This window comes from Polypterus senegalus, chromosome 10 (assembly GCF_016835505.1).
Source record: "Polypterus senegalus isolate Bchr_013 chromosome 10, ASM1683550v1, whole genome shotgun sequence".
NCBI classification, from domain to species: Eukaryota; Metazoa; Chordata; class Cladistia; order Polypteriformes; family Polypteridae; genus Polypterus; species Polypterus senegalus.
The window spans coordinates 5,732,503-5,749,720 of record NC_053163.1 but is presented as its reverse complement, the minus strand read 5'-3'; the positions used below and the strand labels follow the sequence as shown (position 1 = coordinate 5,749,720).

Sequence of the window (17,218 nt, the reverse complement as noted above, 5' to 3'; positions counted from 1 at the left end):
TCTGTTAGCAGATGGCAAGGCAGAAGGGGATCTTTAAGGAAACGGTAAAGGGGTGAGGGAGGGTGGGGGGAGAGGATGGATTAGAGGAGGGGTTAGAAAATGAAGGGAAAGGCGGGGCCAAGCCGTCACGCAATCTCCGCCGCGGCCCGCCCAGCGCTGATTAAGCACCGCCTTCTAAAAGCGGCAGGCTCTTCTTTCGGGAAGGGCGGAAGAACTTCGTGGCTCTCAAAGGCCTTTGCGACCGAGGACCCCTCTGTCAGAGTCACATATGTGGAAGACCACCTATGGCCAGGGGTGACGTGGTGGCGCAGTAGTATCACTGCTCCCTCACACTGATGAGAACAAGGTGTGCTTTGTTGAGTTTGCATGTTCTGCCCGTGTCCGCATGCAGGGTTTCCTCCCTCAATCCAACGACATGCAGGTCAGGTGAAGTGGTGACGATGTTCTGGCGCTCTGTCCAGACCTTGTTCCTGCCTTGCACCCTATGGTAACTGGGATAGCACCCAATAAAAATGTCCCTGTTCTGGATTAAGCAGGTTAGAAAATGACATGACCTGTGACCACCACCCTCTTATTACCATAAATTCCACCTCGCAATTACCACATTCTTTTTTTTTCTCCCGTAATGGCCCGAGGTTGGCGCCCTGACACAGATGGTGAGCTAGCAGGCCTCAACAAGCCTCTTCATTGGTAAGCACCTCCTTTAATCCAAGCGCCTGTGCGTCTCGTGCTGGAGAAGGTCCCCAAGGAAAAAATGTCCAGCCCAGCACAAAGAGGACATTGCACCACCATGCTGGCTTTGTACCCACAGGTCTTCACCTCTCACCTGCTATCTTCCCTCAGGTATTTGGGTGCTACCTGAATCTCCTTTGCCAGCCGGGCGTTCGACACTGCCCACCTATGAAGGACAGTCTGAGTTTACAGATCTTCCTGGGGTCACTTTGTAGTGTCCCAGATTTTAGCTAATGATCCATAATAAAGCCCTGAAAGTGGAACTCTAGGGATTGTTGTGGCAAGAGATCGACTCTTGAGGTGGACATCAAGGAGAGAAAGAGGGGGAGACAAGATGTTAAATGAGGGAAAGAGACGAGTGGGCAAGAACGTTGGGCTCTGTGGTTGGTGACATAGAGGTGGAACGTGTGACTCCATCAGCAAGTGAGGTCCTTTAAAAAAAAAAAATGACCCAGTCAGCCCATAGACCACCTAGTAAGGTCCGTGGACCCTGGGCTGACTCCCCCGCATAGGCATTTGCTGAGGGTGGCAAAGTTTTCTAGAGCAAACGTCCAAACCAGCCAGCACGATGGTCACATCAGGAAAGCCTTCGTTGGGCTCAGGTTCATCTCTGTTAGCAAGGAAATTCCCAGTAAGAGATTTGAACTTCAGCTGGAAGGTTGGCAAAGCGGGCCTCAATGAGCCTAACCTCAACACCAGCGGCGCCTTTCCACATCTATCAGATGGCAGACCTGGATTATTCCAGAGGTAATTAGTACTGATCGGACTCTTACAGACTGTGCGACCTTTGAGGTCCAGAACTGGGTATTCTAGAGTCCAAAAGAGACGGGCAGAACTCCAGGCAACACGAGGCTCAAGGGGAGTCCACCGCGCTCTGAGCAACCTGAAAGGCAGAAGGTCAGCAGATAATGGCAGCTGTCTATCGTCCATTAAAACAAAAAAACTGCCTTGTCAACATTCAGGCGTCCCACGTGTCGTAACAAGGCCTCCAGGACGGGTCTGTCCAATGAGACTTGCAACCGGAAAGCAGATATCAGCAAGTCCTTGCACTTCTTCAGTTAGAGGCAAGCGGAGCACATGTGGCTTCTGTTCCCAAAGAAAGAAAGAGAGAATGAGATATGCGTATACGAGGGACATTCAAAAAGCTTCCGCACTTTTATATTTTCATTGGAAACGGTGACGGCGGGACGGAGGAGCGGGCATTAAAAAGTTGGCACGGTGCTGGGAAAATTGTATCGCAAACGAAGGTGACGATGTAGAAAAGTGATGTTACTTCTTTGTGAAATTCTTAATAAACTGAATTAAAATAAGTGTGGAAACATTTTGAACGTCCCTCATATACTCAGCAAAAAAAGAAACGTCCTCTGACTTTCAACTGTTTTTACTTTCAGTAAACTTAATGTGTAAATATTTGTATGAACACTAAAAGAGTCAACACCATAAGACATAAACTCAAAATGTCTCACAATGTGTCCCTGAATGAAGGGAGGCTCAAAATCAAAAGTACCAGTCAGTATGTGGTGTGGCCACCAGCTGCTTGAAGTACTGCAGTGCATCTCCTCCTCATGGACTGGACCAGATTTGTCAGTTCTTGCTGTGAGATGTTACCCCACTCTTCCACCAAGGCACCTGCAAGTTCCTGGACATTTCTGGGGGGAATGGCCCTACCCTCACCCTGCGATCCAACAGGTCCCAGACGTGCTCAATTCCTTCGACGATAAACACGAATCCGTCCATCACCCCTGGTGAGACAAAACCGTGACTCATCAGTGAAGAGCACTTTTTGCCACTCCTGTCTGGTCCAGCGAAGGTGGGTTTGTGCCCATAGGCGGCGTTGTTGCTGGTGATGTCTGGTAAGGACCTGCCTTACAACAGGCCTACAAGCCCTCAGTCCAGCCTCTCTCAGCCTATTGCGGACAGTCTGAGCATTGATGGAGGGATTGTGTGTTCCTGGTGTGACTCGGGCAGTTGTTGTGGCCATCCTGTACCTGTCACACAGGTGTGATATTCGGATGTACCGATCCTGTGCAGGTGTTGTTACACGTGGTCTTCCACTGCGAGGATGATCAGCTGTCCTTCCTGTCTCCCTGTAGCGCTGTCTTAGGCGTCTCACAGTGCGGACATGGCAATTTATTCAGCAGTCCTCATGCCTCCCTGCAGCAGGCCTAATGCACGTTCACGCAGATGAGCAGGGACCCTGGGCATCTTTCACAGTCGGTAGACAAGTCTCTTTAGTGTCCTGCGTTTTTACAACTGTGACCTTAAATGACTACTTTCTGTAAGCTGTTACGGTCTTAACGACCATTCCACAGGTGCTGTTAATTAACTGATTAGGGTTAATTGAACATGCATGGAAAACATTGTTTAAACCCTTTACAATGAAGATCTGTAAAGTTATTTGGATTTTTAAAACATTATTGTTGAAATACACAGTCCTGAAAAAGGGACGTTTCTTTTTTTGCTGAGTATATATAGCGCTTTTCTCACAACTCAGAGTGCTCAGAGAGGGACTGGGACGTGGACCTTAGATCTACTTACTGCAACGCAGAAGAGAAAGAAAGAAAGAGAAAATTAAATTTGCCTTTTCCATTTATTAAGTGATTAGATTAGACAGGAGAACAAATAAGTGAAATAATGGAAGTCTCGCTGTTAGTCAGTGATTTTTTTTAATATGCAATAACAATAGAAAATACAATGCAACAGTAATTATGCACAAAAGAAAACAAAAATACATGAAAGCTTCGGAGTTTGAAACATAAAAAGTAGAAATAAGAAAAAAATATAAGAGGAGGACAGAGAAAGGAAGAAGAAGAAAACATCCATCCATCCATCTACTATCCAACCCGCTATATCCTAACTACAGGGTCACGGGGGTCTGCTGGAGCCAATCCCAGTCAACACAGGGCTCAAGGCAGGAAACAAACCCTGAGCAGGGCGCCCACCGCAGGGCACACACACACACACACCAAGCACAAACTAGGGGCAATTTAGGATCTGTGAGAGGAAACCGGAGTACCCAGAGGAAACCCACGCAGACACGGGAGAGAACATGCAAACTCCACACAGGGAGGACACGGGAAGGAAACCCTGGTCCCCTAACTGCGAGGCAGCAGCGCTACCCACTGCGCCACCATGCCACCCCAGAAGAAAACCTCCGCTATGTATATATATATATGAACTTATGAATATTATATATATATATATATATATATATTAATCAATTGACGTTCTTTAACCAAACCCAACAGTCGGCTGGCAGGTTTCGTCTTCATGAATGGCGAGGATAAACAGAACTGACGCAGTTCCTTATGAAAGACAATTAAAGACGTCTTAACTGTCCTAAGTCTAGCTAACAGATAGAGTTTCTATTGCTGACCAATTCGAGTTTATTGACTTTCATACCAAAAATGATATTCTCGCGACTGGATTCTTTCGATCCAAAAATGCGTGAAAATACCCAGTGCTGTATGCCTTTCCTAAAAAGTTTAGCAAACTTGAGTTTATAAAACAGATGATCTTTTGTTTCAGCTTCTTCATCACAGACAGTACATCCCAGCTCAGACTCCCCAGAAGGATGTCGTTCAACCCCGGGAAAAATTCTGAAGTGGATTTCTTTCACTCTTGGTTTTACTGCAAATGTAAGCGATTTCGTTTCCCTGTGTCAATTATTATTATTATTATTATTATTATTATTATTATTATTATTATTATTATTATTATTATTATTCCTGTTTCATTTCTGCACCCACCACACGACAAACCACCTCAGGATCCCAGATTAGGACCCGAGTGCAGGGAAAGGGAATACTCTGTCAATAAAGACTTTCCTGGAGGTGTTTGGAGGTTTGAGGCCAGTGAAGTTCTGCCCCTCCACTAAAAGCTCAGGAGGACACGGAGTTGAACTTCAAGCGTTCTCTGACGCCTTACACGATGCCAGTGCTGCTGGCTGGAGAATTGGCTTAAAATTAAATTTTCCTCTCTATGATCCAGAAAGTGCACCCCTGGCCAGATCCCTTTTTCCAATACATTTTATTTGTAATCGACACGTATCGGTACCTCCATTTTGTGAGATCTGTATTTGTGTTTGCAGATTCTTTTCCATTCTAGAAACCACTTGTTGATGGAATTGTGGTAACCTGACAGGCTGTCGTTTTAAATCAAAGTCACATCTTAAACCTCCCAGAAAAAAAAAAAAAATTGATATGACACCATAAACTGTTTCAGCTTTTTAAAAAATCTCTTAGCCACTTCATCTTGAGAGTACTGTTAACGCAGTCGATATGTGAGGCTGGCAGTCCCCCTTCTTTGTAGTCTTTAACTTCTGTTTTTCTAACGTCGTGTTTTTTAAAAACTCAGATGTCATCCAGATTCTCATGGTTTTCCACTTTAAAATCAAATTTATTTTTCTCTCTGACACTCGCCGTTAAATCTGTCGTCTTTCCCACTACGCCCATCTTTGTGTCAGTGACAGCTCAAGTCACGCACGTCTCGCTTCAGGACTCTCCGCCTTCCTCTTTAGGGTTAATCGTTCCGAGCGCCTGTTTGATGTTCCTCGACTTAACCAATCAGCGTTTCAGAAGGGAGAAGGCGCAATCGCAGTGGGAGGAGTTAATAAGTGTTTTTTTTTTCCTTCTTCATTCAGCTGTCAAGTTTCTCTATTGCCCAATCCGATTTCTCCAGAGCGTCAAATGGAGGCGGGGCTAACCTCTGTTCGAAATCTCACCTCTTCGAACGTCACGGTAAGCGCGGCAGGCATCTGGCAGCCAATCAGAGCGCAAACCAGGCGGGCTTATTTAAACTGCTTATGTGTTTATTTAGCAAGGGAGGAAAGATTACAAAAGGCGACGCCGCTTTGACAATTCTTTATTAAAAGCCCCCAATAATGTTTGGCAGCATCGGAGATGACAACGAGGGCTACAGTCCCGAGTGGGGAGTCAGACCCCGCGCATTGTACTCTCACGTGCTGCACATTTTCAGTCTCAAAGGGATCCAAACACGCAAGGCTTTAAGATGCGGGAGTTAAAAACACAGAAAGACGCCGAGAGAACCTGCGTGCTCCACATATACAACACCCACTTAACATGGCTGGCACTGTAATGGCACCGTACTGACGTGTGTGCTTCCTCGTAACTCCATTGCTTGACAAAGAACAGTTTCATTGTGGGAAGATGGTTCATAGGGCTGTGAAAAGGTTCAGAAAAACAGAAATCTTTAATGTCTAGTTGGCTACCTAGCGGGATAAAACTGATGAAGAACACCTGAAGTGAGCCTGTGGGATTGTAACAGCGAGGGTCCTTTGTTGGGATTTCACAAATCCGTTACCCCCAATTCACGATTATCCTGTTACACATCTAAATAACTAATGACTTTTCTAGAACCTTCCCTTGGATGGGAACCAAAAATGGACCCCCTGTGGCATCGCGCTCAAGGACCACCCTGACACCTTCCTTTTTAAGATTACTGGAAATGACTGTCATGGTCCTCAGTTTTCGAGGCTTCGGCGAGTGTTTGGTGTCGCGTATCGACTCTTTGATTTCATTTCTTTCTTCTTCACTCCCGACACTGAAGTGACTTTCTCAGGTTTCGGTGCTTCAGTGCGTTTCAGTTCTCGACTTATAATGTAGTGTCCTAGTGCAGGGCTCTCTCGTGTGTGTCGGAAGAGTTTCCTGCTTTTCGACACCTTCAGTTTCTGGGCCCTCAGCCCTTCAATGAGATTCTTCGGTTTCAGTTTTCAACACTTCAGTGGATTTTGTCTTATTTGTGTCGACCTCAATGTCCACTCTCGACGCTTCGTTTCAGTTCCTGTCTGTCACGTAACGAGTCTCCTGATGGTCATTTTCACCTTAGCCAGCAGTACGTTTTGGGGTCTTATTTACACAGTGGGGGGCTCGCTCTGTCTGTCTGTGTTCAGCCAAGCAGCCCCTCACTACACAGAGAGCTTTATTGGGTCCCCATTGTCACGAGTACAGAGTCCGGTGACATTGTGACATGCATGTTCTAAACAACGTGAAACACATCAACAGTCCACAGCACTGGGATTAGCGATAGATAGATAGAATTTGGTGTAGTAGGCAGGATTAGATAGATAGATAGATAGGAAAGGCACTATATAACAGAGCCTCTCCTATCTATCTGTTATATAGTGTCTTTCACTCTATCTATCTATCTATCTATCTAATCCTGCCTACTACACCAAATTCTATCTATCTATTATATAGTGCCTTTCCTATCTATCTATCTATCTATCTATCTATCTATCTATCTATCTATCTATCTATCTATCTAATCCTGCCTACTACACCAAATTCTATCTATCTATCTATCTATCTATCTATCTATCTATCTATCTATCTATCTATACCAAGTACTATCACGTAATTTTTACATTTACTCTCTGTAGGTGTAATCCTGCCAACTATACTAAAATACTTTGCATCTATTAGTGCATTCACATCTATCAATCAATGAAAGACGCTATATATGATAGATAGATGGATGGATGGATGTGAAGATGTTGTCTAAGTCGTTTATTGTACAGAGTCCAGTGAAATTCTTACTTGAATGTGCTGATCTTTAGTCTGTCGCCATCATTAGCGATACGTACTTATGAAGGGTGCTATAAAATTGGTTGACAATTTAATAAAAATGTTATAAAATGGTTAAATTAATGTGAAAGGCACTATATAATAAGTATACTGTAGATGTTAATGGTGTTGTATAATAGATGGGTTGCTACATGTGAACGGCAGTAAGTAATGCATAGATAGATGTGAGAGGAGCTATATAATATTTATATTTTTTATATTTAGGTGTTATTAATCTTTTAATATATTATTTATTGTCCAGTGAAATTCCTAGCTGCATGTGCTGCACGTTTCCATCTTTGGCACCATCATTAGTCATAGATCGTTATGAAAGGCGCTATATAATTGGTTTATAATGTCACTATTGTCACATCAGTTGGCTCTCTCCTCAGCTATTTCTCAATGGTGACAATTGGGGTCTCGGCAGGGGTTGCTTAGTATGGAGCCAGCGGTAGTGAGAGGCTGAGCGATGGAGGCCTCCGGTGACCTCACAGCTGCAGTAGACGTCAGTGCCCCCCATTCAGTTCAGCTAAACCCCTGCCTGCTGACTCGGAGACCCCCAGCTCGTAGCCAGCTTTTCTGTGTGAGGAAGTCTAATGAAAGGAGTAATTTCTCATCAGGGACAAGCAGTTGGTGTGATGTGCAGAATGGTAGCCCCCTTTTCAGGTTGTGACAGCCCCCCAGCCTTATCTCTGGGGTCCCTCAGTTCTCAGCCAGCACGCCCTGCTGGTCCTCGGTTTGTTCTTTTCATTTTTCTCCTCGTTCTACCAAACCCACTGCACCCCAGCCTGTGGCACAAAGGACCTCCACTGTCATCTTTGTTTTTTTTTTTTCAAGGCTTTATTTCCAAAATTAATAAATATGACTTCCAAAAATAACATGCAACAGAGACAAAATAATTCACCATAAAAGTGCTTTCAGTTTTTTTTGTTTTTTTTTTTCATTAAACTAAAACCCAACGAGGCCTTCAGTAGTTTAAAGTTTGACAAAATACATTCAACAGTTTAGTGTGGAGAGGGTGAATACTGACGGGGGTGTCAAACAGCACAGTGCCAGGCACTATATTAAGGCTGCTGAGGGGCTGGCATAACGAATGGGCACTTCGGCCCGAGGGACGGCAGATTTCTTTACTGCCCTCTCGTGGACAAATCGTGCACTACAGCCGCATGTTGCAACATTAAAGCGGCGTTACGTGTTGGGCGAATGTTTGCGCACTTTGGGTTAAACGACAGCAGCTGTAGCCGCTGCAGAGTGCCACCTAGTGGGCATATCATATATTACAATGGTAGACGCTATATTGAAGCTGGTTGTACAGTACTTGTATAGTGCTAATCTACTTTGGCCCATGTGGCACAATACTTAATGGGCGCCTAATGGGCGCATCATACTGTCAGGTTGCAAGGCACTATATTTAAGATGCTTTAGGCGGCAGATACTTCGTGCCCCCTTTGGTTCAAAGTGACTGCAATCTTATTTGCTTCATTTGCCCCCTAATGGGTGGATCATGCCACACAATACGATTCAAGGCGCTATATTAAAGCAGCTGCTGATGACTGGATGTGTAATGTTGGCGCACTTTGGCCCAACTGATTGCTGACTTGTTTCACCGCAGAGGACCCCCTAGTGGGCACACCATGTAGTAAAGTTGCAAGGCACTATATTAAGGCTGCTTTAGGCGGTGGCGTCATTTCTGTCCACTGGCAGAAGACAGCAGAGTTTCTCACTGCACTGTGCCCCCTAGTGGGCAAATTACACCATGCATTGCAAGGCACTACATTAAAGCTGCCTGCTGTGGTTGCATGTTGGACCAAATGACAACAGATTTAGTCCCAGCATTGCGCCCCCTGGTGGGCCCATCATGCAGTACAGTGAAAGGCACTATATAAAAGATGCTTGGTGGTTGTATAAGGCACGTGCTCTTTGGTTGAAAATAGGTGCGGATTTAATTACCACAGAGTGCCCCCTAGTGGGCACACCATATTATACAGTTTTATAATTTGCCCATTTTAGTCCATAATGACTGCTTAGTTCTACCCAATAGATGCCTCATGGAACACAGTGCAAGGCGCTATATTAAAGCTGCCTGAGGTGGCTGTATGTTGTTTTTGTTCCAAAATGGCAGCTGCTTTGGTCCTAGCACAGTGCCCTCTAGTGGAGGCATCATCATGCCCTACAGTTGAAAGGCACTCAAGTTAGGTGGTCGCCCAGTGTTTGTTCAGTTTGGACCAAACCAGCTGAATTATTTTGTCCCTGCATAGTGGGCACCAAGTGGGCACAAGGCACTCTGTTACAGCTGCCAGAGCCGATTGTATGATTTCTGTCCACTTTAGTCCAAGTGGCAGCAGATTTTATCCATAGTGCTCCCTGGCGGGTACATCATTCCGTACAGTGCAAGGTGCTATATTAACGGTGCTGTAGTGGGTTGTATAAAGTCTGCTCCGTTTGGTCCACAATGCCAGCAGATATCCTCTAGTGGGCACATCACACCGTACAGTGCAAGGCGCTATATTAAGGCTACTTGATGCCGTTGTATCTGCTTTGTGCACTTTAGTCCAATAGCAGGGGTTTCCGCACTCCACAGTGCCACCTCGTGGTTATTTCAGGCCAGTGGAGGAATTGTTTTTGTTTTATCCTCTCAACTCGAAAATGACCCTCCGCTGGGGTATTTGCCAGCTCACAGCCCACCTCTCTGATGGCATCTTGAGTTGAATGCCCACCTCAGTCCAGCGCAGGTACAGGTGACAGGGTCACAGCAGCTCAGCACTTTGCCAGACCCCATTTAAATGGAGGAAATGAGGGACCTCAGGGAGGACTGCGTTGACACCGACTGCCTGCTGCCATAGAGAAGTAGACTGGGCTGTGGGGTCAAAGCCACCGAGGTGGGGTCGCACAAACACCCCGTGTCTTCTTCACTGCTGCTGCCCGTACCGCAGAGCCCGTCCTCTTTGCTCTGCCCACACACAATGACCCGAGTGTGTCTGTAGGTGACACTCCAGCCCTGGCCGCCCCCACAGTGGACACCTGAGCCTGAACCGATCAGCAGGACGCCTCCGGCGGGCTTCTTCTTCACAAACAGGCAGGTTCTGGAGGAGAGAGTGTGGGGTCAAAAACGTCAGCACCAGCATAAAACATCCTGAGCCTTCAGATATCAAATGACAATCTGGCGAAACCCAGGACAGGCCCAAGCAACGAGGAAAAACGAGGCAATGAGTGACAAGAGAGCAAGCTGTCAGCAGAGAAGACCCAGCCACGCCCCCCAAAAGTCCAGCCGCGGTGGTGGTCGCTCCTTACCTTTTGTGCAGGCAGAAGATCAGCGCAGAGGCCAAAGCTGCAGACGCCAGGCACGCGGCGCACAGGAGCCAAGCTGCCAAGAGAGAAACTGCAGTGTCAGAGCGGGAACGCCAGAGGGCAGCAGAGACACGCGCCTCCTGTGCAAGCGCCGTCGCGCGCTCCGCTTTCTGGCGCCTTCGCTCTGTCCGTCCGTCCGTCCGTCCGTCTGTCTCTTTGATATCCTTCTCTGCCTCTGGAATTCTTTTTAAAACTGCTACGCCTAACTCAAATTCGGGGAAGTCCTTCATTTAGCAAGTACCCGCGAAGAGCGTCAATCAAAATACACAGAAAAAAATAATAATAATACTCGAGCATTTAGTTTAAATACAACTGGAACAAAAGTCACCCGCCTGCACACCACTGAAACTGAATTCAATTCGATATCAGGACCGGTCAGATACGACGTGATAAGGAGCCGAAGAATACAACGTGAGCGGGCGGGGAGAAGAAACGAGGAAATAATGAGCAGAGAGGTGTATAAAAATCTGTATATATATATATATATTGTAGACATCCATCCATTATCTAACCCGCTACACCCTAACTACAGGGTCACGGGGGTCTGCTGGAGCCAATCCGACAGAGCGAAATAAAAACCATGGCTAGAAAGACACGAAAGGCACTATATAATAGATAGATAGATAGATAGATAGATAGATAGATAGATAGATAGATAGATAGATAGATAGATAGATAGATAGATAGGAAAGGCACTATATGATGTACTATATTATTATTTAGATATCATTATTATTTATTGATTTCCATGTCCTCTCTACTCTCTCACATCGTTCACTCCTTGATTTTTTCGCACGACCACTTCATTCACTATTTCTTCCTCACTACTATCACTCTCTCAACTCACCTTCGTCACTCATTCCTTCACTCGACACACCCACTTCTTCCCTCTCTTTTCTCACTTTCATTCACTTCCTCTCTCACTCCTTCACATGACCCTCCTTAGTCTCTCTCTCTCTCTCATTCAGTCACATGACCCCCCCCGTCTACATTCTGCCCAGCCATTCAGCGAGACCCCCACACGACTGCCTTCTCTAAATCTAAATTTCGGTCCGGTCTCTTTCTTACCTGCACTGCTGCCAATGGCACCGTTCGATGGCACAGCGGTGGGCGAGGTGGCGTTGAGGTGCGTCGGTGGTCCCGTTGAGGCTCCTTCCTCTGTCGCATTGGCTTCCAGTCCTGACAAGACACATTTAGGCGGTCAGACCCTCAGCAAGCGCCCCCCTTCTTCCCAAGCCCCCGGTGCTTTACCCACCTTTGTACGCCAGTGCGAAGCCCTGACCCTGGACGATGCCATCCGACTGGAATGTGACGAGGATGCTGTCACCAAAGAAGATTTCGGTCCTGCCCTGCTGCCCCGGCCCCACTGCTCCTTGGAATCGCGACAAGAGGCGCCCTGTGCGCGGATCCCAGATGGCGAGCACATCCCGGGGGTCGCGCACCTCGTAGAGCTCGAGCCGCACCTCGACGGCACCCGCTCCACCCCCGGGGGCGATGAGCCAGGAGCAGTTACTGTCCGAGGGGTAATCGTCGGGGAAATCCGGAGAGAACAACACGCCCGATGCTGAGGAGAGGTTACCGGAGCAGGAGCCGACAGAGACTGCGAGCGAGGAAGAGGAAGAGTGAGGAGGAGCAGAGGTTCAAAGACACTCTGAGCGCCGGGGGCGGCCGGCGGGGGTGTGCGCTACTCACCGTCATACACGCCGATGCGGCCGTCTCCCCCGCAGAGCTCGCTCGACTTCCCGAAGCACACCTGGTCGCACTCCACGGCGCTCACCCGCTCGTTACGCACCAGATCGGACTCGTCCCCGCAGAAACAGGCGTAGCCCGCCTCGACCCCCGCCACCTGCAAGACCAGCAACCGTCAATCCCGGGACCCCCGTCGATCAAGCCAACGGTTTCGCGCCCCGAGGTCAGCGGCGGGAAGCCTCACCGAGTATCCACGACGACGGCAGAAACGGATGCACACCTGCACGGTCAGCTTGGTGGACGTCCCGCTGCTGCCGGAGAGAGCAGGTGGGTTTCCAGAGTCCAGGAAGCACCCGCGATAGCCGGGCACTGGTGAGAGGAAAGGAGGAGCCCAGTTAGTCCTTCTGAAATGCCCAAACTTCCTCTAATGGGCACTCGGGGGAAACGACCTGCCAGGGGGAATCTCCACATCGAGGGCAATACTAATGGACATTAGACTGGGAACCAGTAACAGGACCAGTAAGCAGTAGGTCACCTGACATGGGGCCAGTGACCCCACAAAGGCTCTACGGACCTCACCAAAAACTACCCTGGACCCACTCCTATGGACCCTAATGACCCAGCTGGTCTCACGGACCCCCCACTGACCCTGTTGTCATAGAGACCTGCTGACCTTAACAACACCAGACCAGTTGAGACCCTGTGGACCACAATGACATCTGACCAGTGGAGACCCTGTTCACTTTAATTAGAAAAGGCCATTGTTGAACCACAAAGGAATCTGGTGCTGCGTGCACCTGCTGACCTTCATGACACCTGACCATTGGAGATCCTGCTGTCCACAATGACACCAGACCAGTGGTGACCCTGCTCACCTAAGTGACAACAAATCAGTGGAGATCCTGCTGACTTCAATGACAACAGATTAATGTTGACCCTGCTGACCATAACAACACCAGACCACTGGTGATCCTGCTGACCACTATGACACCAGACCAGTGAGGACTCTGTGGACCACAATGACATCTGAGCAGTGTTGACCCCGTTCACTTTAATTTAAAAAGTCCATTGTTGAGCCTGCTGACCACAATGACACCTGACCAGTGGTGAGCCTGCCGGCTTCAGTGACAACAGATTGTTGTTGACACTACTGACCTCAATGACAGCAGACCACTGGAGACCCTGTGGACCACAATGACACCTCTGAACTCCCCCAGCCCTGGCCTGACCCTGTCCAGAAGTGACTCCACTGACCTCACTGAAACCTCTCATTATTTGTGACCCTCCTGCCTCACTGCTGACCCTGGTGACAACTATGAAACTTCACCAGACCTAATCCCATGATCCTTAGGGTCACCTGAGCAGTTATAGCCCTGCTGACCAAAGTGACCCTTAATTAAATCCAGCCCATCGGCTGTCCCCGACACGTGAGCTGACCTGGTGCTACAGACCTTCTCTTACTGACCAAGCCTGACCCTGGTGACCCTTTGTGACACCTGACTAGGTGTCCTCCTGCTAACTCCTAACCAGTTATGGGCAGAGTTACACCTGATCAAACCTTCAGGACACCCAGCCGTCCTCAGTACTAACTCTTGTGACCCCTAGGAGACCCGGTTAGACCCCGTCCTGTGCCACCCTGATGACACTTCATTAAAACTGGCCCTTCGGTCCTCACTGAGACTATTAATGACCTGAGCAGAAACATCCCTACTGAGACCTGGTCCTGCTGGCATCAGTGACACCTCATGACACCTCACAGGATGTCGCCCTGATGAAACGGGCCAGACGTGACCACTTCAGCCTCCTTCCTTCTGAACATGCCTGACCCTTCTGAGCCGAGTGACACCTGACTGAATGAAACTCACCCTGGGGACCCCATTGAGACCTTTCTGCGCCCGATTTCAGCTGAACTTGTGGACCTGAAAAGACCAAACTCTGTGTCTCTGCTCCTGATGATCACGGCCATGCCAGCCAGATGTTTCTCCCCAAACTCGACCTTTCACAACTCATTCGGCCCTGAGCCTGCTGGCCTGAGTGACATCTGACTCAAACTGTCCAGTTGGATTCTAATTCTAAAGAGAGCAACCTTGGTTTCATTGACACCATGCCACCATGCCACCCAGTGCTTTTTTAATTTGTTAACACTGCCAGTGGCGCTGCTGCTTTTCATGGGCCCCTGTAGTGCCCACTGCGAACTGTGCAGCCCCTATAAACACACGTGGCACTAAAGCCAGCAGCAGCGCCTGCAGTGAAGACGTCCTAACAAAGCCGATCACTGCAGCGCCTACCACAAGGCAGGAGCCCACTGTGGGCACAGCCATGCCAACCAAACCTGAGTCTGCTGGCCTGAGTGACACCTGACTAAAGCTGTCCAATTCGGTTCCAATTCTGAAAAGAATTACCTGGTGACTTCATCTGCCCAGATGTGGTCCTGCTGACCTCGTGTCACAGCCATTAACCCTTGTGACCTCACTGGGACCAAACCCACCTACTCCTAACCAAGCTGCGACCCTCTGAGCCCAAACCCGGCCTCCGATGACGTCACAGAACCCCTCCACTCACTCTGGCAGGTGGGGATGTCGCAGTACTTCCAGTAGATGCCCTCCTCGCTCTCGGACACGTAGCACCAGGGCTGCACATCCCCGTCGGGGTTCCTAAAGGGAGAAGAGACACGAGACGTTCAGGGAGAGCAGGGGGGGTCCTCCCTGGGGTCCCGACCCTCCCCCGCGGGGGCTTCACCTGCAGTAGTTATGGTTGCCCAAGCCCCACTGTCCGTTGGGGAAGCGCTCGGTGTTGTAGGCGTGCTGGTGAGTCTGGTTCCAGTACAAGCAGGGCTTACCATCGGGAACGGAGGTCTGGTTCTGAAAGCCCCGGTAATCCGCCCCGTTCACTTGGAAGCATTCGGACCAGTCTGCGGGATTGGAGGGAAGGCGGGATCGAGTAAAGCACTCGGAGGTGCAGCGGAATGAATAAAGTTCAGTGAGCGCAAGGCGCTATATGGAACAAAAAAGAAAAAGGGGGTCTCACCTGTTTTTTTAGTCGCCAGACTGACGTGGAGAAAAGCTTCGAGGAGGAGCAGCATTGGAGCCGCGAGTGACATCGCTCGGCTGCTTCTTTGGGTCGGAGCTCTCCGGGTGCCCACGAGTCCCCTTCGGCTTTCTTTAGGACGGCGACATCCCCTCCGCACGTGCCAAGAAAGAAAGAAAGAAAAAAGAAAGAAAGAAAGATAGATGTGCGTTGTGCCGCGCGGTCCCCGGCGCTCCTGTCCGCGCGCTGCGTGTGCACGAACGTTTCGGATTCGGTTCGGCCAGCTGCCGCTCGGTCCTCCTCCTCCTCCTCCTTCTTCTTCTCCTTCTTGTTCTTCTTCTTCTTCCAGCTGCCGTCTCCTCTCCTTCTCGCTCCCGTTTAAAGTCCAGACGAGAGTGTCTCCACACTACCTGCGCTGCCCTGTTTTGCCCCCAGAACTTTTCGAAAACACGCGTTTGAAGTTTGAAGACTGAAGTTACAACTTGTCCGGCCTCCCTCCCTCCCTCATCCCAAAAAAAAAAATAATAAAGAATCCACAACAAAGGAGCCGGGTGTCTTCTTCACAGCGCACCTCTCGTCAGAGTCTGCTCCGCTCACTCGCTCGCACCCCTGGACCCCACCCCCAAAGCGCACGAAAAGACGCGATCTGCTCCCGAGGGTCCCGGCAAGTGCGGCAACCTGGTGCAGAGAATGAAAGATCAAACATAAAAGGAGAGCCCGGCGCGCCAAGGCCATGAGTCGATGATCTGACTGGCATAGCACAGCAGTCGTAAGCAATCACTGTGACGTTAAGAAATGATTGGGGTCTCTCGTGTTTTGGGGGGTCTTCCACGGTTCAGTCTCTTCTGGTATTTCGCAAGCCACCAGACGAAACGTCATGGGTAAAATTAACCATCTAACAGGCGGTTATGTGAACCTAAGAAGCTTCTTTTCTTTTATTGTTCATAAACAGCATGTCGTTGTTGCGCGTGCCCACCCGGGTTAGTCCCGCCGCAGAGCTGCACAATCCTGACCTGGTCACGCATTAGAGCCTCGGTGGTCTCCTGATTGCGTTTCAGATCACAAAACGGACACGAAGTGATTAGAAACTGACCCGGATGTGAGTGAGTGAGCGAGCGAGCGAGTGAAAGAGAGAGAGAGAGAGGGGGGCGACCAGTCCAGTGCCCGAGTCCCCACCAGAGGATCCTGAATGTGGACACGCCGGTTTAGACAATGGATGGCTGAGAAGTATTCATACTTTTGTTATTTTAATATTGGAACAGGATTCTCTTCAAGCTGCTGTGAATTCTCTCCGCTCCAGCGACGAGCTGGGCACCTGACTGTCCACCTGAGGTCCGATCCCCACAGTACAAGGTGTTCGTTTTCTCATCCTGGACCACTCAATGTTTGGAGCTGCACGTTGATCTTGTGGGTTGACTTCAGAAGGACCCACGCTGTCCACAACCACCTCAGCACATCGACTGGTCAAGAGCACAAAAATTCCTTGTCGCGCACCTTACCTGGTCACTTTACATCACCTCCATAGCCAAGAAGGTCCAGCAGCAGCAGCAGCAGCTTCTCCACTTCCTTCAAGGTGGTCGAGGAAGGCAAGCCTGCCCGCCTGTCTCCCTCGCACATTCTACAGGGGTCACCATCACCAGTGTTCTGGCCAGCTCCATCAACGTCTGGTTTGGGAAAACTGGGTGGTCTCCGACCGCAGGGTCCTACAGCGGGCCATGCACACAGCAGAAAAGAGCTTTGGGACCCCTCTGCCCTCCATCATCCATAAAAAGCCAGGACCACTGAAGGACCACTCCCACCCCTCCTATGGTCTTTTTGTCCCATTTCCATCTGGCAGA

General features: G+C 49.0%; 1 protein-coding gene and 1 long non-coding RNA gene across 4 annotated transcripts in view; one reads left to right on the top strand and one right to left on the bottom strand.

Moving 5' to 3' along the window:
• Positions 1 to 17,218, top strand: part of LOC120536604 — a 39,606-nt gene that overhangs the window by 14,809 nt on the left and 7,579 nt on the right. For both annotated transcript variants that reach the window (XR_005635156.1, XR_005635157.1), the window contains exon 4: positions 4,261 to 4,370. This is a non-coding gene — a long non-coding RNA (uncharacterized LOC120536604). The remainder of the gene's footprint in view (positions 1 to 4,260; positions 4,371 to 17,218) is intronic.
• Positions 8,238 to 15,895, bottom strand: LOC120536602 (kremen protein 2-like). Of its 2 annotated transcripts, none has more exons than XM_039765006.1 (9): positions 15,381 to 15,895; positions 15,193 to 15,264; positions 14,916 to 15,007; positions 12,598 to 12,722; positions 12,357 to 12,510; positions 11,920 to 12,264; positions 11,733 to 11,843; positions 10,608 to 10,680; positions 8,238 to 10,399 (listed from the first exon to the last, which is right to left on the bottom strand). In XM_039765006.1, exons 2-9 carry the CDS (start codon positions 15,252 to 15,254, stop codon positions 10,096 to 10,098), a joined length of 1,266 nt encoding a protein of 421 aa, XP_039620940.1. In that variant the 5' UTR covers positions 15,255 to 15,264; positions 15,381 to 15,895; the 3' UTR covers positions 8,238 to 10,095. The 2 variants fall into 2 exon arrangements, with proteins under 2 accessions (XP_039620940.1, XP_039620939.1); XM_039765005.1 differs by having other exon boundaries at positions 15,093 to 15,264; positions 15,381 to 15,894.

What these genes read in the sequence shown, in the direction of transcription:
- LOC120536602 (XM_039765005.1), bottom strand. Translation starts at nt 15,453, where the DNA reads ATGTCACTCGCGGCTCCAATGCTGCTCCTCCTCGAAGCTTTTCTCCAC. An exon ending in CGACATCCCCACCTGCCAGA is followed by an intron (nt 12,723 to 14,915) that starts GTGAGTGGAGGG and finishes TCCTCTCACCAG; the next exon opens with TGCCCGGCTATCGCGGGTGC. An exon ending in ATCTTCTGCCTGCACAAAAG is followed by an intron (nt 10,400 to 10,607) that starts GTAAGGAGCGAC and finishes TCTCTCCTCCAG; the next exon opens with AACCTGCCTGTTTGTGAAGA.